This window comes from Dromiciops gliroides, chromosome 1, assembly GCF_019393635.1.
Source record: "Dromiciops gliroides isolate mDroGli1 chromosome 1, mDroGli1.pri, whole genome shotgun sequence".
Lineage (NCBI taxonomy): Eukaryota > Metazoa > Chordata > Mammalia > Microbiotheria > Microbiotheriidae > Dromiciops > Dromiciops gliroides.
In genome coordinates this window covers 277409767-277436616 of record NC_057861.1, presented here as the reverse complement: position 1 = coordinate 277436616, position 26850 = coordinate 277409767, and the positions used below count along the sequence as shown (strand labels likewise).

At 40.5% G+C, this 26850-nt stretch overlaps 1 protein-coding gene across 1 annotated transcript in view; it reads right to left on the bottom strand.

Annotated features, from left to right (window-relative positions):
* Positions 1-20799, bottom strand: part of VXN (vexin) — a 37498-nt gene extending 16699 nt beyond the window's left edge. Inside the window, exons 1-3 of the mRNA XM_043979207.1 lie at positions 20394-20799; positions 12746-12801; positions 1374-1536 (exon numbers count right to left, since the gene is read on the bottom strand). Of these exons, the coding sequence (XP_043835142.1) occupies positions 1374-1536; positions 12746-12801; positions 20394-20460 (286 nt within the window). The 5' untranslated portion in view covers positions 20461-20799. The remainder of the gene's footprint in view (positions 1-1373; positions 1537-12745; positions 12802-20393) is intronic.
* Between the last annotated feature and the right edge of the window lie 6051 nt (positions 20800-26850).

Here is a 26850-nt window from a genome sequence, read left to right as displayed (position 1 = left end):
AAAAGAGATCTATGACAATTGAAGAGAGTGGTAATGATAGCTCTGGATATCTCCTGATACTTTTTTACTTATCTTGAAACATAGTTAAGACCAGAGAGGGGATGGAATTCTAAAGTGCATTTTAATCGAATGATTTGATAAAGTTAATTTTTGATGATGAGTGCTTATTAAGCTCCTTGAAGGCAAGGACTACTTTCCTTTTTTTTTTTTTTTTTTTGTCTTTATATTCCCAGAGCCTGAGGCACCTAGGTGGTGTTGTGGATTGTGTGCTGGCCCTGAAGTCAGGAAGATTCATCTTCCTGGGTTTGAATATGGCTTCAGACACTCACTAGCTGTGTGACCCTGGGCAAGTCGCTTAACTCTGTTTGCCTGAGTTTCCTTATTTTCAAAATGAGCTCGAAAAGGAAATGGTGAACTACTCCATTATCTTTGCCAAGAAAACCCCAAATGGAGTCATGGAGAGTTGGATATGACTGAAAAATGACTCAGCAACAAATTCCCAGAGCCTGACACAGTGCATTGCCCACTGTAGGGACCTAATAAAAGATTGCTGAATATGGCATCCCTTTTGGTGTCAAACTCCTAGTGCTTCTCACATATTCTTATTCTCATAACATCTTGGTAAAGCACATCACAGGATCAGTATTTAGAGGATGAGAAACTGAGGCACAAAGGACAAAATTTTGCATAGCCTATAAATAAGAGAGCCAGATTTTAAACCTAGGTCTTCTGCCTATAAACCTAGTGCCCATTCCATTACACTCCATACCAGCAGGCTTAGTTGGGGCAGATAAAATGTTACTGAGTGAGGTCAGTTACCATTTTTAGGAGTCCAAAAATGTCTTTACGAATTCTAGATGGACAGTAGACCCCCTTTCATGCTGGATAAAAAACTGAAAATTCAGGAGCTTTCTTCTTTAATTCCACACACACAAAAAAAAGGATACTTAGATCTGAATCCCTGTAAACCTCCATCTAATTTATATCTGGATCAATCTGGACCCCCTTCATGATGGAGGAACTGAATACTTGGATTCATTTATAGATGAGTCATCCTTTGGAGGGAAATAGGAAAGAATATGTTGGCTTGGAAAATCCTCTTCATGCAAGCATAGTCTCTTTCTTGTCCACATATGGGGAGACTGGCATCTGTCAGACTGAGAATCTGGGAGAATTAGATACCTCCATTGCTCAAAATTAGAGAGTTAAGTGGACTTTCCTGAACTATGCCAATATTTGAATTTCTGGGACCATCTAGGTCAGACTAGGGTAGATGATGGGCAGATGCTCAGCACTTAACACCCATCCAGACCTCATGGAATATGAAGCTAGTTCTACCCACGCTTCCCAGAAGGGCAACAGGGCACACTTACCATGTCTGGTGCTGTTTCTGGCCAGCGGTTGTCCTTGTTGCCCATTCTGGAGGCGGCCAAACCTCCTTTCTTCACCTTCTCTACAAAGGACCTGAAGTCGGTCATTCCTGTGGGGCAGACGCTCCAGAGGCCCATGGATATGATAATCAGTCACTGCTACCACCTACAGGGGAGAAGAAGAACTGACTTGTTCATACTTTTCTTTCTGAAGAGTTAACAGTCTATGCTTTGCATACCTCCAACCATGCTAAGGAAGACTTAATGCTCACAGTCAAAGTTTTTTATTGATATTCCTGAATCTGGTTAAAGCTTTTTGGTGTTGTTCAGATGTATACAACTCTTTGTGATCCTGTAGACCATAGGGCTTTCCTGGCAAAGATACTGAAGTAATCTTCCATTCCCTTCTGCAGTGGATTAAGGTAAACAGGTTAAGTGACTTGCCCAAGGTCACACAGCTAGCAAGTATCTGAGGCTATACTTGAACTCAGGTCTTCCGGACTCCAGGCCCAGTATTCCACTTACTGAGTCACCTACCTTGTCTCTGGTTAAAGCTAGGAGACTGAAAAATGCCTAGAAGTTCAATACTCTTTAAAAAATTGGGGACAACTTTTCCTTTGCCTTAATGCTGACTAAAAATAGTCACGGGATCTCAGATTTGAGATTGTGAGAAAATAATTAATGATGGATTTCTTGGGGGGCAGCTAGGTGGTGCAGTGGATAAAGCACTGGCCCTGGATTCAGGAGGACCTGAGTTCAAATTCAGCCTCAGACACTTGATACATAATAGCTGTGTGACCCTGGGCAAGTCACTTAACCCTCATTGCCCTGCCAAAAAAAAACCAAAAAGAAAAGAAAAGGCAAAGGTCTCTCTAGACACCCTCTTGGCTTGGCTCTCCTTCTTAGGACAGCATAGGTTTTGTAGGTCTCTCTTGGAGATAGCATGGGGCTTTTGGGGCTTTTCTCCTGCTTGTGCTAACAGCCATGCTGAAGCTCTCTCCCTGCTTTCTGTACCATGCAGTCAGTTCTTTACTGGTATATAATATTAATAATTAAAATATGCTTAACCAAAACTGGTATCAATAGCAATTATTTTTAAAAACACAAGAGAAACCTCAATGATCTTCTAGTCCAACCCTTACATATACAGATGCCTTTAAATACATCCATGACAAGGGGTCATCTAGCCTCTGCTTGAAGATGTCTAGTAACAGTCAACTTCTGACTGCCTTTCTATTCCCCTTTTGGCCAACTCCAATTTAGGACTTTTAAAAAAATTTATTCCATTGAAATCTGCCTTTCTGACAATTCTACCCACTAGTCTTAGTTTTGCACTCTGAGGACAAGAAGTACCTCTTGTGTTGCAACCTTTTAAATATTAAACTATTTCAATGTAACTCTTAGTCCCTTCTGAAATCTCTCCTCTATCTTAAATATCCCCAGAAGCTTTGAATAATCCTCATAGTGCAAGAATTTGAGTCCATAAGGGTTCTCCTTGATGTCTTATTTTGTTTCTGTTTTTTTCTGAAAAGAAGAAAGACCTTTACTCTGGAAATGACAGAACTAAAAGAGAAGCATTATCCAAGATAAATAAGGAGATAATAAGATAATACCTAGGTGACCTTAATGGATTCAAGTCACATGGCCCAGATGAACTACATCTTCCATTCTTGATAGGATTGGTGGATGTGATTGCTGAATAACTGCTAGTAGCATATGAAACACTTGTAAAACAGGAAAGATACAACTGATTTGTTGTTCAGTCATTTCAGTCATGTCTGACTGTGGCCCCATTTAAAGTTTTCTTGGCAAAGATACTAGAATGGTTTACCATTTCTTTCTCTAGTTCATTTTTGCAGATAAGGAAACTGAGGCAAACAAGGTTAAATGAATTGTCCAGGGTCACAAAGCTAGTAAGTGTCTCAGGCTGGAGGAAGATGAGTCTTTCTGATTCCAAGCCCAGTGTCCTATTTATTGGGCCACTACAGAATTGGAAAAGGGCAAATGGCATCCTGATTTTCAAAACAGGGAAAAGAGTTTGCAAACTGTAGGCCAGTGAGTTTGACTTCAGTTCCTGGGAAAATTCTCAAAAAGATCCTTAAAGAGATGGTTGAAGTATATCTAGAAAGGGAAATCTGGGCAATTACAAAGAGAATATATGGAATCATTAAGAACAGGTAATGCCAGACTAACCTCATTTTATCTTAGGGGAGAGGATTACTAAACTAGTAGATGAGAGGAATGCTGTGGGTATAGTTTATCTAGATTTTAGCAAAACTTCTCATAAAATATCTTATACTGTTCTTGCAAAGAAGATGGAGATACTTCAGTGTCTCTGTAGCAGGAGGTTTTGAGTAGAATATCTCAAGGAGCCATGCTTGATCCTGTGCCATTTAATATTCTTATCAATGGTTTGGATAAAGGCACAGATAGTCTACTCATCAAATGTGCAAGTGGCACAAAGCTGAAGAGATATCTAATTGTGGATGACAGAGACAGAATACAGGCTCTTGACAGGCCACTCTATTGGGCTAAATCTAATATGATGAAATTCGATAGGGATAAATGGAAATTCTTATACTTTGGTACAAAAAAAAAATCAATCCTACAGTTATAACATAGGGGAGGTATGAACAGACAGAAGTTGTCCTGAAAAAGCTCTGGGGATTTTAGTGCATTGTAAGCTCAATAGGAAAAGAAAAAGGAAAAAAAAAAAAAGGAATGGAGACTCCAAAGTTTCCTTTGTAGCCACAACTGCCTCCCTCACTTCTATGAATTATTTTAAAGACTTATTAAATGTGAATCTGCTTCCTATGAAAGTGAGACAAAGTTTAACTCGGTCTTGTGACTGGGAACTGTGCCTTAGTCCAGCCCCTCAGCATGTTAGAGCATGGTTTATGGTTAGCTTCTCCCAGACACAGTCACATAGCATCTATGTTTCTCGCATCAGAGAGCAGTTCCAAATTTTCTCAGATCCAGACTCTTGCCCCACCCATAGAGTAAAAGGGAACAGAATCTATTTCTGTGTTTGTGATCTCTTTGGTCAATTTTACCATCAATATGCCATTGTTTAGGGAGTTGATTTATAGCTAATTTGGTTTATCTAGGTCAGGAAATGAACCATACTGTGGCCCAGTTTAGGTTTCTGACTCTATTCCAGCCATTTAGAGCATTTCGATTTCACTATTTGCATTAGGAGAAAGTCGTTTTTCTTTCCTGGATGTAATAGAAAGTCCAATGTTCATAGAATTCTGCAGTGAACCAGGGAAATGTCAGACCTTAATCCAGGTTGAGTGGCACCACTAATCCACTCTCTGAGATAAATTGCTCATTTTGTGGCCGCAAGCTTCTGCAGTGGGTGGTCCTGCACACAGCATTCCCATCTCAGAATCCTATATAGCCCCCTTTTCTCTCAACTCTTCCTCTTTTACATTAGTCATGCTTAAGGGACTTGCCTCAGGTCATACAACTTCTCTCTTCCAGATCTGGCTCAGTATATTAGAACTCTTGGGATGATTAAAGGCAATCATAAAGCCAAGATGCAAAGAGAGACACAATAAGTGCTGGGCATTCAGGACAAAATTTTCAGGGAAGTCAATTTACTCCTTTAGTTTAACTATGTGCCAAATGAACAGGTACTCCCTTATGAACGGATAAGTAGGACAGAGAAACTCAATAACTTTTACTTAGAGAGCTACTTTACCTTTAAAAATACTTTAATAGGTAATCTTTCCTAACATTTCTAGGAGGTGGTGGAGGGGAGAAAAATACCCATTTTGCAGATGGAAAAATTGAGACACAGTCCCAACTCTGTTGTTTACTAGCTGTGGGACCTTAGATAAAATTGCTTAACCTCTTAGACCCTCATTCTATTTCATCTGTCATAGTATTTTTCACTATCTGAATCACAGATTATTTTAAGACTCAAACAAGATAATGGATGTAAAAGCATCTGGTAAAGTCTTTGGTGAGCTATGAGCTTGCTTAATTTAACCCCAGTGTGGTCATGTAATTAAAAGAACACTGGGCTTGGAGTCGAGAGGAATTAGCATAATATAACTAACAATTGTAAAGCACTCTAAGGTTTGCAAGGTACTTGACATATATTATTTCATTTGATCCTCACAAAAACCCTGTGAAGTAGGGGCTATTATTTTATTATTTCCATTTTACGGGTGAGCAAAGAAAGGCTAAAGAACCTTAAGGGTCTTGCCTCAGGTCACACAGCCAGTAAGGGTTTGAGACAGGATTAGAACTCAAGTTTTTCTGACTCTCTACTCCTTAGATCTGTCTGCTATGTCACCCATTGTAGCCTCTTGCAGACTGTGCTCAATTTTGTGAAAGAATGGGATTAGGGCTGGCGCTCGGAATTCCTGGATTTATACTCTTTCCTCAGTATCCATTTTGATGAATTTCTCAAGTGATACTGGAGCCAAATCTAATCCTTTAACATCAGAGAAAAAAATGAAGGGCTCCCCCTGCCCCCCCAGTCATGGTGGGCTAGGACAGAGTAGGGAGAGACTGGTTGCTATCTTACTAGGTCATTTGCATGAATGTGAAGTACTCAGTCATGCAATGGCATACTTGAGGTTTGCCTAGCAAGGGGATGAGCCTGGTTGCCCTCCAGGTTATCTGCTGTTTTGCCTCCTTGTGAAATTAAACCTGTGTTTCTAGGAATGCTAAAAGAAAGGCAGGTATTTAGAAAGAATTAAGGTTTCCTGTCTGCATTTCATGGAGAGGAGAGAGGAAAAACACATCGCTTTATGTTCACCTCCCTTTCCTTTTTCTCCCCTGACCCAAACACCTTAACCCAGCTATGGTGTTCTGTTTCTCAAAGCCGTACAATATCTCGGGGCTGTTCCATGGGGCCCCCACAGTAGAGTACATTAAACCCACACCAGGAAATGGACCGTTGAAAGGTTTGATTGTGTGGCTCTTTGCTCCTGAAAGGCTGGTTTATTTTCTAGTTTCAACAGTACAGCTTGTTCCTGCTGCTTGGCCTTCAGGCTTCAAACTTGACAACAAGCCACCCTGATCTTTCTTAGCAGTAGGGGTAGGGAGAAGGCAAAAGGACCTCTAACTAAAAGATGGCTGAGAGGTAATGGCTCACTTCTTTAATATGCATGCTTCTTGGGTTACACAAATGGTCTCCTTCCTGAACATAGAGGAAGAGAAGCTAAAGACTTTGACAAATACCTAAACATCAGTGTATAATATAATCAGATGGCTTGAATTTTTGTGTGACTATTGCTTTCTCAGTTTCCATTTGGTTGTCAGCCCAGGAGGTCAGTAAACACACACACACACACACACACACACACACACACACACGTCAACTAAGAAATCAAGTGTGTAAGGAGGATATGTGGAGTATGAAATGTGGGGTTCTTGTGAATTAAGATCAGAAGAAAGTGTGGCTGGCAATTATGGGCCTCAAAATGAGTCCTGAGTGGGAGAGCTATGAAAAAAACAGATGGAAAAAATGTGGAAAGAGAATTTTGAGCAAGGAAAAAAAATCCGGCAGGAAAGCCTATCACCTAAAAGAGAAGCATCTGGCTACATTACAGCCTGAAGGTTTTAGAGTAGACAGAAGAGCGTTTCTGAATAGAAGGGTTGGTCAACATAGAATATTGGTGACACTAGTTTTGGAATTTCTCATGGAGTCTTTAAGATAGGGATAGAGCACGATCTGTTTGGAAAGGCTTAAATATGGCCTTGCCTGAAGCCAGGAGAATGGATTAAATTACTGTTTGACATTCTGTGGACTTCAAGATCCAGCCTTATTACTACTCAATTCTAGGAACAATTTTTAAACTCCTATTATGTATAAGTCATTGTGTTGGGGAGACAGATAAAATGAAAAACAATCCCCACCCAAAAGGAATTTACATTTTCTTGCTGTATATGTCTGTGAATTCTTATGCATAAAAGCTATCATTAAATTGAATAGGGGGCAGCTAGGTGGCCCAGTGGATAGAGCACTGGCCCTGGATTCAGGAATACCTGAGTTCAAATGTGGCCTCAGACACTTGACACTTACTAGCTGTGTGACCCTGGGCAAGTCACTTAACCCCAATTGCCTCACCAAAAAAAAAAATTTGAATAGGAGAGGAATGATTATTTTTCTCTTATATTAGTAACCAATTACTAAAATTAGAGAGACCTGAGTTTTTCCCTGTCCTATTTTGTTGTCTCATCTCTCAAGGAGAGGGCTGATGGAACATAGGATTATCATTTTCCTCATTCTGGGTATTGCTACTCCACCCAACTAGCTCAGACCTGGGTGGAGGAATATAGATTCTTTGTCTAGATTGCCCAAGGCTGGGGGTGGTCTGAGTCTAGGGATGGTCGTTCTGGCCAAGAGTGACATGATGTCACTGTCAGCCCCACATTGGAGTGAGCTCATGGTCTCTTTGTAAAGTCCACCTCTCACTAATTGTTAACCAATCAGTTTATTATGGGTTCCAACTTATATCACCAAGGCATTCTACAACCATTTGTTTAGATTATAGATCTCATTTAGGAAACTCTGACATGTTGATACAACCAGCTTAATGTCATCTTCAAATAAAAACAACTGAAGGGCTTCACCAATTATGGGGAATCTTCCATTTGAATTCAGTGTTGGATGTCTTCTGTGACCACAGCAAGCACCTTTGGCAAGCCTACAAGTGTTATGGTTCATTTGGTATTAATAATCCTAGAGTCACAAGACGATGTTGTCTCTGTTCTTATACCCTTCAAGGAATCTTATGTTAACGCATTCATGAGGGAGATCTTTTTAGAGGAGAGCCTTTAAGGTGTCATTTTACTCTATTGAATGAGGGAATATGTATTTGTACAGTCAACAAACAGGTACTTCTATTGTAACAGTGTGGTTTGCTATAGAATATCATTTGAGAAACCCTGATTATTCCCTTTTCATTAAGTCAAGAAGCATTTATTTATTTTGTTGTTGTTGTTTTTTAGTGAGGCAATTGGGGTTAAGTGACCTGCCCAGGGTCACACAGCCAGTAAGCATTAAGTGTCTGAGGCCATACTTGAACTCAGGTATCCCTGACTCCTGGGCCGGTGCTCCATCCACTGCGCCACCTAGCTGCCCCAAAACAGGTGCTTTTTCTTTTATTTTTAGGCAGGGTAATGAGGGTTAAATGACTTGCCCAAAGTCACACAGCTAGTAAGTGTCAAGTGTCAGAGGTCAGATTTGAACTCAGGTCCTCCTGAATCCAGGGCCAGTGCTTTATCCACTGAGCCATCTAGCTGCCCCAAGAAGCATTTATTAAGTGCATATATGCCAGGCACTATTCTAAACACTGGGGATACAAAGAAGGGCAAAAACAGGGTCCCTGTTTTTGAGGAGCTGACATTTTTAATGTATCTAGAAATTGTACCACTTTCATGTTTATGAACTCTGAAATTCTGATATCTAATCATAATTGATTACATACACACACACACACATATATATATGTATATATATATATATATATATGTTTATTTATTTTTTGCAGGGCAATAAGGGTTAAGTGACTTGTCCAGGGTCACACAGCTAGCAAGTGTCAAATGTCTGAGGCCGGATTTGAAGTTGGGTCCTCCTGAATCCAGGGCCAGTGCGTTATCTACTGTGCCACCTAGCTGCTCCTGTCATTATATTTTAAACCAGTGTTGCACTTGGCTATATGTCTTTCCTTCTGGCAAGAAAATCAAGTTTTTTTTCTGGGTGCAATAGTTTTTAGGGACTTTTCATCTCCTTGTTGTGACTGATTTACATGAGTTAAATTTCCTTGGGAAAAAGTGACAATCAGTGTTAACACCTAATCTTGTACTCATTTCTCATTTTCCATAATCAACAGCTAAACTAATAACTTGTTAGGTTGGAGTCGCCTTAGTCTTTTTTTGGGGGGGGGTGGGAATTGAGGGTTACGTGACTTGCCCAGGGTCACACAGCTAGAAAGCGTCAAGTGTTTGAGGCTGCATTTGAACTCAGGTCCTCCTGAATCCAGGGCCAGTGCTTTATCCACTATACCACCTAGCTGCCCCTGGAGTTGTCTTAGTCTTAAACTATATCTTCCCATTTTTTATTCTTTAATTTGGTATTGGTGTTGATCTTTCCTCTAACAAAATGATAGATTGACTATCCTAGTCAGCTGACTTAGGATTGACCCACACACAAATCTTTTTCTTAAACACTACAATATTAGATAACCAGATATCTCATGGTATAATGTTTCTTGTTGCCTTTCATGTACAATAAACCCAACTCTACCAACCCCTTTATTTGCCTCTCCAAGGAGAATGAGCCATCCTTCCATTTTGATGCAATTTCCTTTTGTTTGCTAGTTTCATTTATAGAATGTCAAGATTGATATGATTGAGTTTCTCCACTAGTATGACCATTTTTTTTTTTTGCAGGGCAATGGGGGTTAAGTGACTTGCCAAGGGTTACACAGCTAGTAAGTGTCAAGTGTCTGAGGCCGATTTGAACTCAGGTGGTACTCCTGAATCCAGGGCCGGTGCTTTATCCACTGCGCCACCTAGCCGCCCCCTAGTATGATCACTCTTTAATCACTGGGCAGGATCTTATATTTAATGCATTAGTGGCTGTTGGTATTTACACGTGTCTGTGATTATTCATATCCTCTGTCTCCTTTCCACTGTCATAGAGACATTATCACTGTACAAGTGGCCCCAAAGTGAGGGCCATGTTGCTTTTCTATTTGTTTCCTCTGTTGCCATAGCAATTAATTGATAATGAGACTCTCTGCACTTACCTAGTTTTGCTCTCAGAAAGTAGACATAGTCTGTAGTTTACCATACTTGAAACCTTTCCAGCATGGTAAAACTTGTCAGACCTTGTACTTTGCTGGTGTTGCCTTCAAGCACCCAGGGTCACTTCCATGTTATACTGAGTCATTGAAGCAGGCTGTGTGTTGACATGAAATAACTAAATATAATAAATATCTATTCTCTAGACTAAGAAAGTAATATGCCTTTTATATGTATTATTTTTCAAATGTTTGTAGATATAGTTGTGATGAATAAAATACAACTTAATTTGACAGCATTTCTAATTTAATAAGAATTGCTTGTGCCTAATTAATGGAAACTAATAATATCCATTGCTACTATTCAGTAGGAAGTTGAAAAACTTTTGTCTTAACAAAGGATTCCCATACTGAAAAATGTTGGGTGTCCCCGGGCTAAGTGACTTCTTTTCAATCATCTGATTCAGAAATCAAAAGTAAAATTCAGGGGTAAGGAAGACCTTGTACTGGAGCAAGACCAACAACAGGTTTTCTAAACATTGAAATGACCTCTAACTTATGTGGCCTCTAACAGGTCTGATGATAACAGCTTTTAATTATGAAGCACTTTCTGTTCAATAATGCTACAGGATTGGGGCAGCTAGGTGGCACAGTGGATAGAGCACTGGCCCTGGAGTCAGGAGGACCTGAGTTCAAATACAACTTCAGACACTTGACACTTACTAGCTGTGTGATCCTGCGCAAGTCACACTTAACCTTTGCCTTGCCAAAAAAAAAATAGTCAGTTAATAAGCATTTATTGAGTACGCACTATGTGTCAGGCACTGTGCTAAAAACAAAGGACAAAAATAAAACAGAAGACAGTTCTCGCTTTCAAGGAACTCACAGTCAAATAGGGTAGACAACATGGAAACAGCTATGTACAAACTATATGTACAGGAAATAATTTTAATGATATAGTTTTCCCAAAAGTCCCAGTGCAGTTTTAAATTATTGAAGCTTAAAACTACACTAAGACTTTGGGGACATCCTGTATATTCTTTTTTTTGGGGGGGGTGGGGGTGGCGGGCAATGAGGGTTAAGTGACTTCCCAAGGTTACACAGCTAGTGTGTATATTCTTTGTTGTTGTTGTTGTTGTTGTTTTGTGAGGCAATTGGGGTTAAGTGACTTGCCTCAGGTCACACAGCTAGTAAGTGTTAATTGTCTGAGGCTGTATTTGAACTCAGGTCCTCCTGACTCCAGGACCGGTGCTTTATAGCAGATATTTTGGGACAGCTAGGTGGCACATGGATAAAGCACTGGCCCTGGAGTCAGGAGGACCTGAGTTCAAATCTGGCCTCAGACACTTGACACTAGCTGTGTGACCCTGGGCAAGTCACTTAACCCTCATTGACCCCACCCTGAAAAACAACAACAACCCCCCCTAAACTGAAACCAAAACAAAAAACAAACAAAAAAGCAGATATTTTAAGGAAGAAGAGTTGTAAATCTTAGTCATGTTAAGAGTGTTTTCATATCCTAAACCTTCTTTAGTTACCTAGAACATGTTATGATTTAGTGCTTTATATTTTGTAAAAATTGACTTATTGTAAACTTAATACTAAATATCAAATTAAATTTGCTTTATAACAACTTACATATAATTAAGTTAATATGGATGCATAAAATGTCATCACTTTTCAGTCATTCACTCTTAGGCTCTCTAGTGTTTTATTTATTTACTTTTTTAAAAAATTATTTTTTTCTAGTGTTTTATATTTTTAAAGCTATTTACAATCATCCTTCTAGTCTTTGTAAGGCAAACTGGCATTATTTTGTAGACAGACACAAGAAATAGAAGGGAATAGTTTGCTTAAGGTAACAATAATGTGAGTGATTCAGGATTCCCAACTTTCTTGCCATAGTTATGAATTACCTTTGGCTAGTTCAAATCCAGAGTAATGGATGACTTTTTGATGAAAGGAACTTTCATTAGGGAAAGGTCTTCTGTAACATTTCCTCAGACAGTAAATCACCTATAATTCAACCTTTTCCCTCACCATTAGTGATTTTTATCACTTCCCTTGTGACTTCTTGAATGCCAGGAATATAACTCTTCTAAAGTGTGGCCTTTAGTTTTTCAAAAAACATCAGGAAGATTTGATCCTTTGCTGTGCAACCAAGAACACTTCAGTAAATTAAAATCCAAGCTTGGGGGCAGCTAGGTGGTGCAGTGGATAAAGCACTGGCCCTGGATTCAGGAGGACCTGAGTTCAAATCCAGCCTCAGACACTTGACATTTACTAGCTGTGTGACCTTGGGCAAGTCACTTAACTCTCATTGCCTTGCAAAACAAGATACAAAACCAAAACCAAATAAAATCCAATCTCACCCCCAGGATGCACTTTTTTTTTTTTGGTAAAGCAATTGGGGTTAAGTGACTTGCCCAGGGTCACACAGCTAGTAAGTATCAAGTGTTTGAGGCCAGATTTGAACTCAGATACTCCTGAATCCAGGGCCAGTGCTTTATCCACTGTGCCACCTGGCTGCCCCAGGATATACCTTTAAAAAATTTTTTTTTAAATGGAGAGAAACTAAGTACAAAAGAATAAAAGATGAAATTTTCTTACGCTTTTGGTCAAAAGATGCTGTGAGATTTTGACTCTTCTTCTGGCTGGACTGGACACTGAAAAGTTAAAGAAAACTCATTAGAGAGAATACAGGATTAAAGCATCTAATGATCTTCAATACCTTTTCTTTGGAATCTCTTTCTATTGAATTCCTGATGTTGGAAGTGGGCAGAGGAAGAGAAAGATCTGGGGAAGTAAAGGAAGGGAAAGGCAATGAGTTGTTAGTTCATTGAGGAGAGTTTTGAAGGTGAAAAAAAGGTTTCCATTTTGTTGGTGTAGACTATGACTGTAGAACAAACATGTATTGGTAGGCAAAAATGCATTTAATTGGTGTCATGACTAGGTAACATGGTGTGGTTAGGCCAGGTTAGGAGTACAGAACTGGTTTCTGGAAGATCGAAATGGAGAAAAATTGCAACTGGTTAAAAGAACCCCACCCCCACCACAGTATTGACCTGGGCACTTTGGAGTAATGCCAACTAACATAGTCTGAGGAGAAAATTCAATTTTGCTGGTTCTGGGAATCCCTTGAACTTTTTCTGTCAAAATATTTCAATTGTGGTGAACAGAGATGTGCCCCTTTTATATCTAGGTTTTCTTGTGCCTGCCTGCCCTCTGGGCACAGTTTTGACCCAAAACACAAATATGTTAGATACTTTGGGGTCAAAGGATCATAAATTGGCGTAATGGGGGTATTGATCATAGAAACCTGAACATGTGACTTCCTCTTATTCCCCTTGATGAAATTGCCCTCCAGTAAGATGTCCCTTAACACTTTCCTCTCTAGGTTACCTGCACTTTATATCCTATAACTCACTAAATGGTTTGGGGGGTGGAGGGAGGGAACTTATAAATTAGGGATCCCCTTATGAAGGCCCTCATTACATTTAGAACTGGATGGGATTTTAGAGATCATCTAATCCAAATCCCTCATTTGATAGATGAGAAAACCCAGAGAGTTTAAGTAACTTCATTAGTCTACCTATAGCAGAACTAGAATATAAACCTAGGTTATCTGAACCAGATCCAGAAATCTTTTCAGTTCCCCATTCCCCAAAATGTTAGGCTAATGAAGATACCAAGAGCTGCTAAATTGTGCCAAGTGTCTCTTGATAATACCTAACCTTTGGGTAGTGCTTTAAGGTTTACAAATCACCTTGCACGGGTAAACGCATTCAATCCTCCCAACCCCTGTGAGGTGAGTGATGTATGCATGCATGCATGTGTACATATACATATGTGTTCACACACATATATACATGCATGCATACATATCCATTTTACAGATGAAGAACTTGAGACTCAGAGAGGTTAAGTGACTTCACAGCTAGTAAGTGTCTGAGGGAGGATCCGAATTCAGGTTGTTCTGATTTGAAGTCATGTACTTTATCCAATTAGCCACCTAGGTGCTTCTTTCTCTCCAGTAGAAGAAGCAAGGGACAGAGAGGAGAAGGGATAGTGGTCAAAGAGATGTAACAACCCCCTAGTTTTCTTTGAAAGCTCAGACTGTTCTAGCATTTGACCCATCCCCCACTCCATCCCCATTAATTTTTTAAAATTTAAGTTTTTTAGCTTTGAAAGGTCTGTCCATAAGACAATCACTTCAGATGCTGTTGTCCAGCTTGCTTTGAAATAAACCTGACCAGGGTCAGCTGGGTGGTGCAGTGAATAGAGCACAGTCCCGGATTCAGGAGGACCTGAGTTCAAATCCAGCTTTAGACATTTGACACTTTCTAGCTGTGTGACCCTGGGCAAGTCACTTAACCCTCATTGCCCCACCAAAAAAGAAAGAAAGAAAGAAAAAGAAAGAAAGAAACCTGACCATGTCTCACCTCAGGAAATAAGAATTTTGACTTTTGTTTCTTGGCAGAACCACAGCTTTCTTTTGTTTGCTTTGAGTTTGATTCTACAGGTTTTGCCTTCTTAAGATCCCTTCAGGGAGTCCATCATACAGACTAACCTGTCATGACCTAGGCAGGAATTCAAAGCACTTAAAAGCATCATGACTTTGGTTTCTGAGAGGGAAGAAGGGGTTTAAGATTGGTTTTTGAGAGGGGCAGCTAGGTGGCGCAGTGGATAGAGCACCAGCCCTGAAGTCAGGAGGACCTGAGTTCAAATCCGACCTCAGTCACTTGACACTTACTAGCTGTTTGACCTTGGGCAAGTCACTTAACCCTAATTGCCTCACCAAAAACAAAGATTGGTTTTTGAAGAAGAGGAGAAAGAGAGTTTAAGTGACTGGGTTGGGGTGTCAGAGCAGGGCCTTCTGTGCCCCAAATGAACCTCCATGGGTAGGTCAGACTTTAAAGGTGTAACATTGAATGGCTGCCTTCGTTCTGCCCCTGGAGAGGAGAGGGGGAGAGTCAGCCAGCTGGTAGGACCAATCACTGGGATGATAATCAACTTTAGGTTTGCAAAAGGAACAGTAACTATATTTTCTGAACTCCAAATTGGGACATCTAGTCAATCAATATTGCTTTACTGCCAAAGTTGATTTTCCTACAGGTGTACACAGAGCATGTTGGACTGCAGGTCTTCACAACTGAAGACAATGAGGTCCCTCACCACCACCAGTGCTGATTAGCCTGTGCTGTTTACATAGGAGACCTTAGAGAGCAGCTAATCTTCAACCCCTTCCTCATTTACACTTTACAATAGAGGGGAGGAACTGAGATTCAGAGAGATCAGAGTGAATCAGATATTTGACCTGAAAATTAGGAAGTTTTATTGTTGTTTAGTCATTTCAGTCAAACCCAACTCTTTGTGACCCAATTTGGGGTTTTCTTGACAGTTACTGGAGTGGTTTGCATTTGCTTCTCTAGCTCATTTTACAGATGAGAAAACTGCCCTGCAAGAATTAGGAAAACCTGACTTCAAATACTCCCTCAGTTCATTTAACTACCTGGATGAGCCTGAAGAAGTCCCTTACCTTTCTGGGCCTTGGTTTTGTCCCCTGTAAAATAAGGGGGTTGGACTCAATACTCAAAGGCCCCCTCTAATGCTAAATCTATGACCTTGTGCTCCTATGAAGTGAATTGCCTAAGGTCATAGGGATGGGACAGAACCCAGATTTAAATTCAGGTCTTCAGACTCAAATCCAATACTGTTTTCACTACATTTTACCATAGGCATAGATAATAAGGGCTAATATGAATGTTTTTGTGGAGGAATTGAGATGTTTCTTTAGCCTGTGATTCTCCATCTTTTGTGACTTTTTTTTATTTTGGTGGGGCAGTGAGTGTTAAGTGACTTGCCCAGGGTCACACAGCTAGTAAGTGTCAAGTGTCTGAGGCCAGATTTGAACTCAGGTCCTCCTGAATCCAGGGCCGGTGCTTTATCCACTGCGCCACCTAGCCACCCCCCCTTTTATTTTTAATAATATTTTATTTCCCCCCAATTACATGTAACAACAAAAATTTTTTGGAAGTTTTGAGTTCCAAATGCACTCCCTTCCTTCCTCCCTCCCCTACTCCCTGCCTGAGATCATAAGCAATATGATGTAGGTTATACCTGTGTAATCATGTAAAATATTTCTATTGATCATTTTGTGCAAGAAGACTTGAACAGGGGCAGCAAGGTGGTGCAGTGGATAGAGCACCAGCCCTGGAGTCAGGAGTACCTGAGTTCAAATCCGGCCTCGGACACTTAACACTTACTAGTTGTGTGACCCTGGGCAAGTCATTTAACCCCAATTGCCTCACTAAAAAAAAAAAAAGACTTGAACAACCAAAGATGAAAAAGAAGAAGAAGAAGAAGAAGAAGAAGAGGAGGAGGAAATAAAGTTAAAAATAGTATGCTTCAGGGGGCAGCTAGGCGGCACAGTGGATAAAACAACAGCCCTGGATTCAGGAGGACGTGAGTTCAAATCTGGCTTCAGATACTTGACACTTACTACCTGTGTGACCTTGGGCAAGTCACTTAACCCCCATTGCCTCGCAAAAAAAAAAAAAGAAAGAAAGAAAGAAAAACTTCAGTTTGTATTCAGACAACACCAGTTCTTTCTCTGGAGATGGATAACATTTTTCATCATGAGCCCTTTGGGATTGTCTTGGATCATTATATTGTTGATATCAGTTACTATTCATTGAAACATTAGAACTTCTGGGGTATTTCATCAATAGTTCACTGGGACAATGGGATAGAATGTTTGTGGTTTTTAAATAGAATATTTAAAATGGGGACTGTTCTGGAGAATTTAGGGCACATAGCTTCTGTAACTCTAACAGGGTCATGTAGCCAACTACAAGGCCAACGACATATTCAACTCTATTCCTGCCTGACACAGGGCAGCTGTGTTACCTGCGTAGTGGACTCCAGGGGTAATATTTCTTCCCTCAAATGGGTGTAATCCATCTCAGTTCTTCTCTACTGGTAAATAGGCTTCCTTAACTTTGGCTTTGATAAAGCCCATTGGGATTCAAATGGAGGTACTGAAAGGTTACTTGACTTCTAACTTCTCTGTACTACTTCAAGTTCCCTTATTTTCTGAAATCTACTGTGTAGGTTTATACTGTAATCTTGCCTTCAATTGTTGACTTTTTTCCTTCTTTTTTTGTGTGTGTGAGGCAATTGGGGTTAAGTGACTTGCCTAGGGTCACACAGCTAGTAAGTGTCAAGTGTCTCAGGTCCTCCTGACTCTAGGGCTGGTGCTCTATCCACTGTGCCACCTAGCTGCCCCCAATTGTTAGCTTTTGATGTTGGTGTGATAGAGTGCTGGATTCAGAATTCAGGAAGACCCAAGTTCAAATTCTGTTTCAGACACTTATTGGCTCTGTGTCCCTAGGCAAGACATTTTAACTTCTCTAGACCTCAGTTTCCTCATTTGTAAAATAAGGAAACCTACTTTACAGAGTTGTTGTAAGGATGACATGAAATAACATGTATGAAATTCTTAAAAGACCTGAACGCACTATTGTGTGTTCAGTCCATTCAGTTGGGCATGACTCCTCATGACCCCGTTTGCCATTTTCTTTGCAAAGATACGAGAGTGGTTTGCCATTTCCTTCTCCAGTTAATTTCACAGATGAAGAAACTGAGGCAAATGGTTAAGTGACTTTGCCCAGGGGTCATGTGTCTGAGAAGTGTCTGAGGCCAGATTCGAACTCAGGAAGATGAGTTTTCTTGACTCTGGGCCCAGAGCTCTATCCACTGTGCAACCTATCTGCCCCTGCACTATCTAAATGCTAGCTATTATCATTGTTTAGTATAGATTTCATGGGTATAAGCTGCAATGGTCTAGCTAGGTGGTTAACTCCTTAAGGGAAGGGACAATTAAGGCATCTGTATGTCCCACAATGCTGAGCACTTAGTGGGTTCACATGATAAATACTGAATGATTGCTAAGCCAGTTTTAAGCGGAATACTTGAGAAGGGGCTTCATCAAGGAGGCAAAAGCTGTTTTGCTAAAAACAAAGCTGAAATTCCTTCCTAGGGACCATTGTAAGTAAATTTATAGTTATAAGTCCTCTTCAGCCAGCAGGGATAATACAGAAAATCTGCCCCTTCCTGAAAACTGGAGATACCTTTAATTCAGATGAAGGAAAGATAAGGTAGGGCTAACAGATTAGATCATAGAGGTGTACATAGGACCATTTTAAAGACAGTTTGCCCTTGGGTTTGTGTCCAATTTTTCTTTTCTAGAGAATGTCCTTGCCCTGCAGTGAATTGCCTCAGAATAAAAATGACTCACATTTACATAGATGTTTACCATTTGCAAAGCACTTTCCTCACAGAAACCTGTGAGGCTGACATCTGTGTTGTGTGTTAAGGCTGGCAAAGCACCTTGCATGCTGTATTTCATTGGATCCTCCACCATGGTCCTATGAGGTGTATTTTTAGGATCGTAGGTATGAGCTGGGAGGAACCCCAGAGGCCACTTAGTCTGACTCCCTCATTTTACAGATGAGGAAAATAAGGCCCAGGGAGGATGTGACCTTCCCAAGGTCACTTGACTAAGAAGGAATAAAGCTGGATTCAGGCCCAGGCGCTCTGCCCCAAGAACCACAACTCTTTCTACTGGATAGTTGTAGGTCTTTCTAAATATTATTACACTCTTGGAGATGAGTTTATTGGGAATCAGACAAGGTTAAGTGACAGTCTCATAGCTAGTTGACTCAGAATCAATTTGAACAAGATGAACTCTGGAGTTCATTATCAATACTACATTCAGTAGAGGTTCTCAACCTGGGTTAAGGTGAATTAAAAATATTTTTGACAACTGTATTGTAATATAATTTTAATCCTGTGCATCTTATGCATTTAAAAACATGATTTTGAGATGAGGTCTATAGCTTTCAGCAGATGGACAAAGGGGTCCCTGACTCAAAAATGGTTGAGAACTCCTGATCTAGAGTCCTATATTTAAGAAAATAGAAAGAGAATTCTGTGTAATATCTATCAGGACCATTCACTCCTAGTTAAAAAAATATATTAATTTCCTTTCAATGTAAAAGGATCTTTTTTAGATGAAGAGACCAGATTTCATTCAAGTGAGATTCAACCTCACACTAGAATTGCAGAACAAGTCTTCAAGTCAAAAATGGAAATGCCATTTGACTCTCAATGGCTAGCCATCCTCCTGGTGAATGATCTCACCCTAGGGAGAATGAAAATCATAATTCTGTTTTTCCGTTTTCCTGGATTAGCAACATACGGGGTTGTCCCAAAAGCCTTAGTGCAATTTTAAGTTTAAAACTTAATTGTTACATAAATTTACGTTCCCTGGCTGAATCTCTGGCTTTCCCCCGCAACAAGCAATGGTACTGCCAACTGTTTACAAGGGAGGAAGAGAGAGTTGTCTGGATGGGAAGTCACACCAGCAAACAGACAGCTCACTTCATTTAAGTCATGATGCCTTGGAACCAACAATGAAACCCAGAGCTATGCACGCGTGACTGGCTCGCACACCAATACCAGCAGGGTTAGGGAGAGAATAGAGGATGAAGGGAAGAAAAAAGGGGACTATTCCTTAAAGGGAGTGAAGGAATTGTCCAGTAATAAGACACTTTCTCTGAGTCAGCTGAGCTGGTCACATATCCTTCCTCTGGACACTGAACACAGAGTCCCCTGACTTAGCCCATAAAGATCCAGACACTTAACAATTTGGCCATCCTTATCCTCCCTGGGTATTTTTGGGATGGGCAACTCTGGGGCTCTCAGTATGAGCAGTACACAGGTCAGCAGATTATTTGACCTCTTCTTTTGAAATAGAGCCCATTGACTGGGGCATTTTCCCCTATGTTTCCCCTGGTTATTGTTGTGAAATTGTATTTCTGAAGCAGCTGCTTCTTGTTTCATTAACTCCTTAGCCCATTGGAGAAAAATAGGAGATTCAATAGGTCCTGGGGATTTCATCTTTATCTCAGTTTCCTAAAACAATGATTATATTGAGTTTGCAGTGGCCGAAGGAAATGGAGCAAAGAACACTAAACAGCCCTCACTGGTTTTTCTAATGAAATGTTTCTCGGAAAGGAATCTGAGCACTAAATGTTTCCTCCAGAAAAAAACAAAACAAAACCCCAACAATTGGATATCACTGACCTGAGAATAAAGCAATAATCTAGCATCTTATTTTCCTCATCTTTCCACTGATTTAAGAAAAGACAAGAATGTACAAGGCTCTCTTGATGAGCTTAGCTTTTTTACTCACCTTTGGATGAAATCACAGTGGTGAAAACTTCTAAATTTTCATCGCTGCAGCTGTAAATCTGATGCATTTTCTTTCAGCTGGTCTCTCCCTGAAGCTTGTCCTTTATCTGGCGACTGCTCTGAACTTCCAGTCAAGAGGTTTCCCTAATCCAATCTGCCTCTGTGATCATTGTCCAGGTCCACAAAAGACAGGCTGATGCTGTGATCTCATCTCATTCCAGATTCTTCATTGCAACATTTTCTACTCCCATCTGTCTTTTTATGAATTCTATTATTGCAAACATTTGCCTGAGCAGGGAAGGCTTCAGCCTCCTCCCAGGCTCAGATGGAACATTTTTATTGTATGATATGTCTGCCGCAGTGAATTTGTGAGACTTTCATAAAGTGAGAAGGGATAAAGTGAAATAATCTAGCCTGTTGTATGTGTGTGGCAAGGGGGTGGGGGAGGGGTAGGAGGTGAGGGATGCTTGGCTATGGAATTTCACCAGATTGGTACCATAAATGTCCAGTACCAGCAATTGTCCCTTATTTTCTTAAGCTTAACATTTTGTGAAGGTTTTCAGTTCTACCACGAAGGTTCTTTTGTTAGCATGACTGAAAATTCAATAATTTTTCATTTTAGCTTGACTTTTGATAGTCTTTCTGCTAAACACAGGAATCATTTCTGTAAAATATTTTTTTCATGCCTATACATTATAATACTTCCATTTTCAGCAAGTTGGGCTTTTGGGCACCTGCATGAATCCTCAAAGGCTGTGCTGGGGATACAGTCCACTCCAGGGGGAAGTTATAAGATAACTTGTTATATAGATGGACATACAGAGCACTTAGCACGGCGTTATAGTACAAAGTAATTGCTAATAAATACTTTTTGACTGACTGACTTAATGACTCCACATGTATGTATGTGATATGCTTCATATCAGTGCTAGGGAATCTGTGATAGCATGAGAAGTATTTGTTCACTTACATAATAATAATAATAATAATAATAACTAGCATTTACTGCTTTAAGGTTTGCAAAGTCTTTCACAAATGTTATCTCATTTGATGCTTACAATAATCCTGAGAAATTGTTACTGTTATTATCCCCTTGTACTGAGGGGGAATTTAGGGTCACATAACTAGTAAATGAAACAGGATTGCAGCTCAGGTCTTTCTGACTCCAAATACGGTACCCTATTGACCTGTGTGTGTGTGTGTGTGTGTGTGTGTGTGTGTGTGTGTGTGTGTTTGATGGAGATCACACTCCCAGGGCACTCTCCCCCACAAGCCACTGTAATGTGAGATGGTCTAGTTAAGCCTATTATTAACAGAGTCTCCCATCAGGGATACTACCTGGGAAATGGTCCCCTAAGCCAGCATTTGAGTGAACCACCAGTTGGGAGTAGGTGATGGTAGTGTAGGAAGAATCTTCCCTGCCACTCCTTTCTATAATCCTTTCAGTGGGTCTGGTAGATCCTTCCTTTCTCTGATACTTTACTTTCATAGTTTTCTTCCTTGAAGAATTACAGAAGAACACAGGTAGAATTGCATGGTTGTAATCTGATCTGGTGGAGGAGGGTGGATTTTCTATGAGGTGAAAATCATGCCATAGATCCATATAAGTGTTTATCTAACCCTGGGAAAGAGTATATCTTAAGCCACTATCAGCTAATACTTTAATAATCAGTTAATTCCTTTTCAGGAATTAATTGACTGTTATCTGAGAGCACAAAGAAAACACCTGGGGTCAAAAAGGTGCTACTTGGTGATTTTTCAGTCTTGTCAGACTCTTTGTGACCCCACTTGGGGTTTTCTTGGCAAAGATAGTGGAGTGGTTTTGTCATTTCCTTCTCCAGTTCACTTTACAGATGAGAAAATTTAGGCAAACAGGGTTAAGTGACTTGCCCAGGGTCACACAACTAGTAAGTATCAGAAGCCAGATTTGAACTCAGGAAGATGTCTTTTTGACTCCAAGCTTGGTACTTTATCCACTGTGCCTCCTAACTTCCTATGGGTGGCTGAGCCTATGGCATAGTTGAGCAAGGGGATTAAAGGACTGGGAGGTGGGAAGGCATGGAAAGTCCTGCCAATGTGAATTAAAATCTTATCATGCTAGAATAAGTTTCAGAGGTTGCTTACCCACAGCCTATACGATGAATGGATGAAACATTTATTAAATAGTTACTATATGCAAATCACTGTGGATAACAATAGAAAAGCAAGACAGTCTTCCCTTGCTCAACTATGTCACAGGCTCAGCCACCCATAGGAAGTTAGGAGGCTACTACAAAAAAGTGTTGCTATAAATTTTTTTTATATGTGGATCTTGTTCTTTCGCTTTTCTTTTCTTTCCTTCCTTCCTTTCTTTTTGTTTTTGTAGGGCAATGAGGGTTAAGTGGCTTGCCCAAGGTCACACAGCTAGTAAGTGTCAAGTGTCTGGGGTTGGATTTGAACTCAGGTCCTCCTGAATCCAGGGCCAGTGCTTTATCCACTGTGACTCCTAGCTGCCCCCCTTCCTTCCTTTTTAAATCATTGATCTCCTTGATCCAGTCTCTCCTCATTCAACATCCTTCACATAGATGACATAATAATATTTCTAAGACTAATAATGTCCAACCATATCACTGCCCAGAACAAAAACCTTCAGTGGCTCCCTATTGCCACTCTGATTAAATTATAATTCCCTAGCTTGGCATTTCAGTACCTCTACCCCCTGACCCCAACCTCTCTTTTCCTTACTTCACATTGCTCTTCATACCCTCCACATTTTATCCATCTTATACCAGCTATGCTCTAATTTTGTAATTCTCTCTCCTTTATTCATTTGCATAATCTGTCCACAGTGTTTAAAAGGCACTTTTCCTTCTTAACACTACCTCTCTCAGGTCTGAAGAAAGATCCCTGACGCACACCATCGTAGTTCTCCTTTTAAGTTTTTTGTTGGTAAGTCATTTTCAGTTGTGTCAGACTCTCTGTGCCCCCATTTGGAGTTTTCTTGGCAGAGATAGTGGAATGGTTTGCCATTTCCTTTTCCAGCTCATTTTACAGGTGAGGGCCTGGCTAGACCTTTCTTAAGGTCAGCCCAGAGTCAGGAGAATTTCAAAGGAAATGTGGTTGGACCTTGGACTGTGAATAGGGATTAAAACCACACCCACCTGTAGGCTTTTTCCCCTGGAAGGACTCTGTTTGGGCTCCATACTCTGACATCAGCATGCACTGTGCTGAACCACTCTCAGATCCAGTAAACCAATAAATCTGAATGATGCTGGTCAATTAGCTTTGAGCAAAGTGGAAGGGCCACCTCTCCTCCTGACCTCAGTGAGCTTACTCTCACTGATCTCTCTCTCTCTCTCTCATTATCTTGGGACCTGGAAGAGGCTGCCATGTGGCCCACTCTCAGGGGCTCTTGGCTTTTTACACTCAAGGAGGCAGGATGCAGATTTTCTCTCTCTCCCCTCTATCCTAGATAGGCCTTATGATCTGTCAGAACCATGCTTGCTCTCATTAATAATATTTTAATGCTTTAATAAATGCGTAATGCCCCCAAACTGGTGCAGTAGCCTCTAATTTCTAAGTAGCTATACATTAGAACCCCAGCTAAGTTTCCCTAAACCTGGGACAGTATATAGGACAACCCCATATAATTTTATTTTTTTTTGTGGGGCAATGAGGGTTAAATGACTTGCCCAGGGTCACATGGCTAGCAAGTGTCAAGTGTCTGAGGTCAGATTTGAACTCAGGTCCTCCTTAATTCAGGGCCTGTGCTTTATCCACTGCGCCACCTAGCTGCCCAACCCCATATAATTTTAAATGCCACAGTGCCTACTTTTAAGTGAAGCATTTAACAATTTTTTCTCATGTTGTCCTTGTGGGTTGATGATAATATAGTCAGATGTATTTGAAACTGATTGAATGCCCATTCCCAAACAGTCATCATTAATGAGTAGATAGCTACTTAGAAAGAAGGGCAGCTAGGTGGCACAGTGGCTAGAGTCAGGAAGATTCATGTTTGTGAGTTCAAGTCTGGTCTCAGACATTTATCTCTCTGTGTGACTCTGGGCAAGTCATTTAACCCTGTTTGCCTCAGTTCCTCACCTGTAAAATGAGCTGGAAAAGGAAATGGCAAACCATTCCACTATCTCTGCCAAGAAAACAACAAATGGGGGCACAGAGAGTCTGACACAACTGAAAATGACTTACCAACAAAAAACTTAAAAGGAGAACTACGATGGTGTGTGTCAGGGATCTTTCTTCAGACCTGAGAGAGGTAGTGTTAAGAAGGAAGTGCCTTTTAGACACTGTGGACAGATTATGCAAATGAATAAAGGAGAGAGAATTACAAAATTAGAGCATAGCTGGTATAAGATGGATAAAATGTGGAGGGTATGAAGAGCAATGTGAAGTAAGGAAAAGAGAGATTGGGGTCAGGGGGTAGAGGTACTGAAATGCCAAGCTAGGGAATTATAATTTAATCAGAGTGGCAATAGGGAGCCACTGAAGGTTTTTGTTCTGGGCAGTGATATGGTTGGACATTATTAGTCTTAGAAATATTATTTTGTCATCTATGTGAAGGATGTTGAATGAGGAGAGACTGGAATCAAGGAGAGCATTTAGGAGGGGATTATGGTAATCCAAGTGAGAAGTGACAAGGCTTTGAATTATGATGGTGGCCCTATAAATAAAAAGAAGAGAATAAGTGTAAGAGGTATTATTAAAGTAGAATTGTCAAGACTTAGTAATTGATTGGATATGTGAGATGTGAGGGATAGGGAAGAGTCATGGATAACTCTAAAGTTATGACAGTGATGTATTGGGAAGAATCCATTGGTAAATTTTTACATTTATATCTTGTAAATAACTAAGTATCTGGAATTATTGGCATCTTGGAAATAAGATTACTAATCAGGACTTGATTTATTTTGTTGATTTCTAGATGTAAGAAATTGATGGAGAAATACTTAATGCAAATTAATCTTAAAACTATGTCCTGCATACATTCCCCATTCATCCCCACCCCCAAAGCTGGTTGTTAAACATTTACTAGAACATTCTACCACATAGGTATGTGGAACAAACCCTGTTTCCTGTCTTCACTGACTGCTCCTTAGTTTCCATCCTGCTCAATCTGACACCTCTCCCTCACAATATCCCACTCAAGATCTACCTACCCTTTTCACTGTATTGTCTGGAATGAATGGTCCATAGGTAACAACCTTTAAGCTTTTTCCTTCCTTATTCCTTTCATCTTCTTACTCCTTTCTGGTGATATGGCATCCAGGGCCACCCTTTTCAGCACTGGTTGCATTTTCATTTATACATATTCTCTCTCTTACTTGCCTTGTCACGGAGGGGCGGGGTAGGGGAGTTGGAATACTCCTTGCTCCCCATGGCCACACCCAGGCTCTCCTCCAACTACCATTACCTCTCATCCTTTGAAGGTCATTTAATCTATATTTATCACTCAATCAAGATTCTGGTATCAGTTACCTACCACTCTCCAGGACACTCTCCCTCCTTCCTCAATAAGTTCAATGCCTGACTCGGTCTTTTATTCTTCCCTCAACTGCTGCCCTCATACTGGGTACCTACAACTTACATATTGATGACTTTCTCAGGGGCAGCTAGGTGGCGCAGTGGATAGAGCACCGGCCCTGGACTCAGGAGGACCTGAGTTCAAATCCAGCCTCAGACACTTGACACTTACTAGCTGTGTGACCCTGGGCAAGTCACTTAACCCCAATTGCCTCACCAAAAAAAACCAAACAAACCACAAAACAAAACAACATATTGATGACTTTCTCAAACCCTCTAACTTTCCAGGGTATCACCTCACTCATTTTTCATAACCCATTCCTTCTTCCCACCTCTGCTACACACAGAGATGGTCACGCCCTTTATATTGCCCTCACTCACAAGTGTTTCACTTCCATATTCCTACTCTGAAATTCCTTTATATGCTCATAATCTTTTATCATTCCAACTTTCCCTCTACCTTATGACCCCTAACTCTTTTCTTCAACCTTTCCATGACCTCCAATCCTTCTATCCCTCTCTTTCCCAGATTATAACCCCTTCACTATCTATACTTCTCTCCCACTCTTGATCTGATCCCTTGGTGAGTGGGCTCGATTCTAGACTATCCTCTTCTCTTGAGTCCCTTGCCCTTTTATCTTATCACTGATCTCTTCCTGCCATTTCCCAACCTTGTATTATTCCCACCATCTGGTGCCTTAACTTCTATTCACCTACTACTGAAGGAAGCTGGAAAAAATTACAAAACCTTATTGGCTGGGTAGAAATATGCTACTTCATCTCCACCTGGCTCTCAAGTGACAAGGCCATCCTTTTACATGATGCTTTTAATTGATTTCCTCACCCGCTGATCACAGTGGTTTTTCTAAACCTCTTCATCCTTCCACAAACTTCCTGTGGCACTCTCTCCTTCACCCCTCTCAGCTAAGAACCTTGCCTCA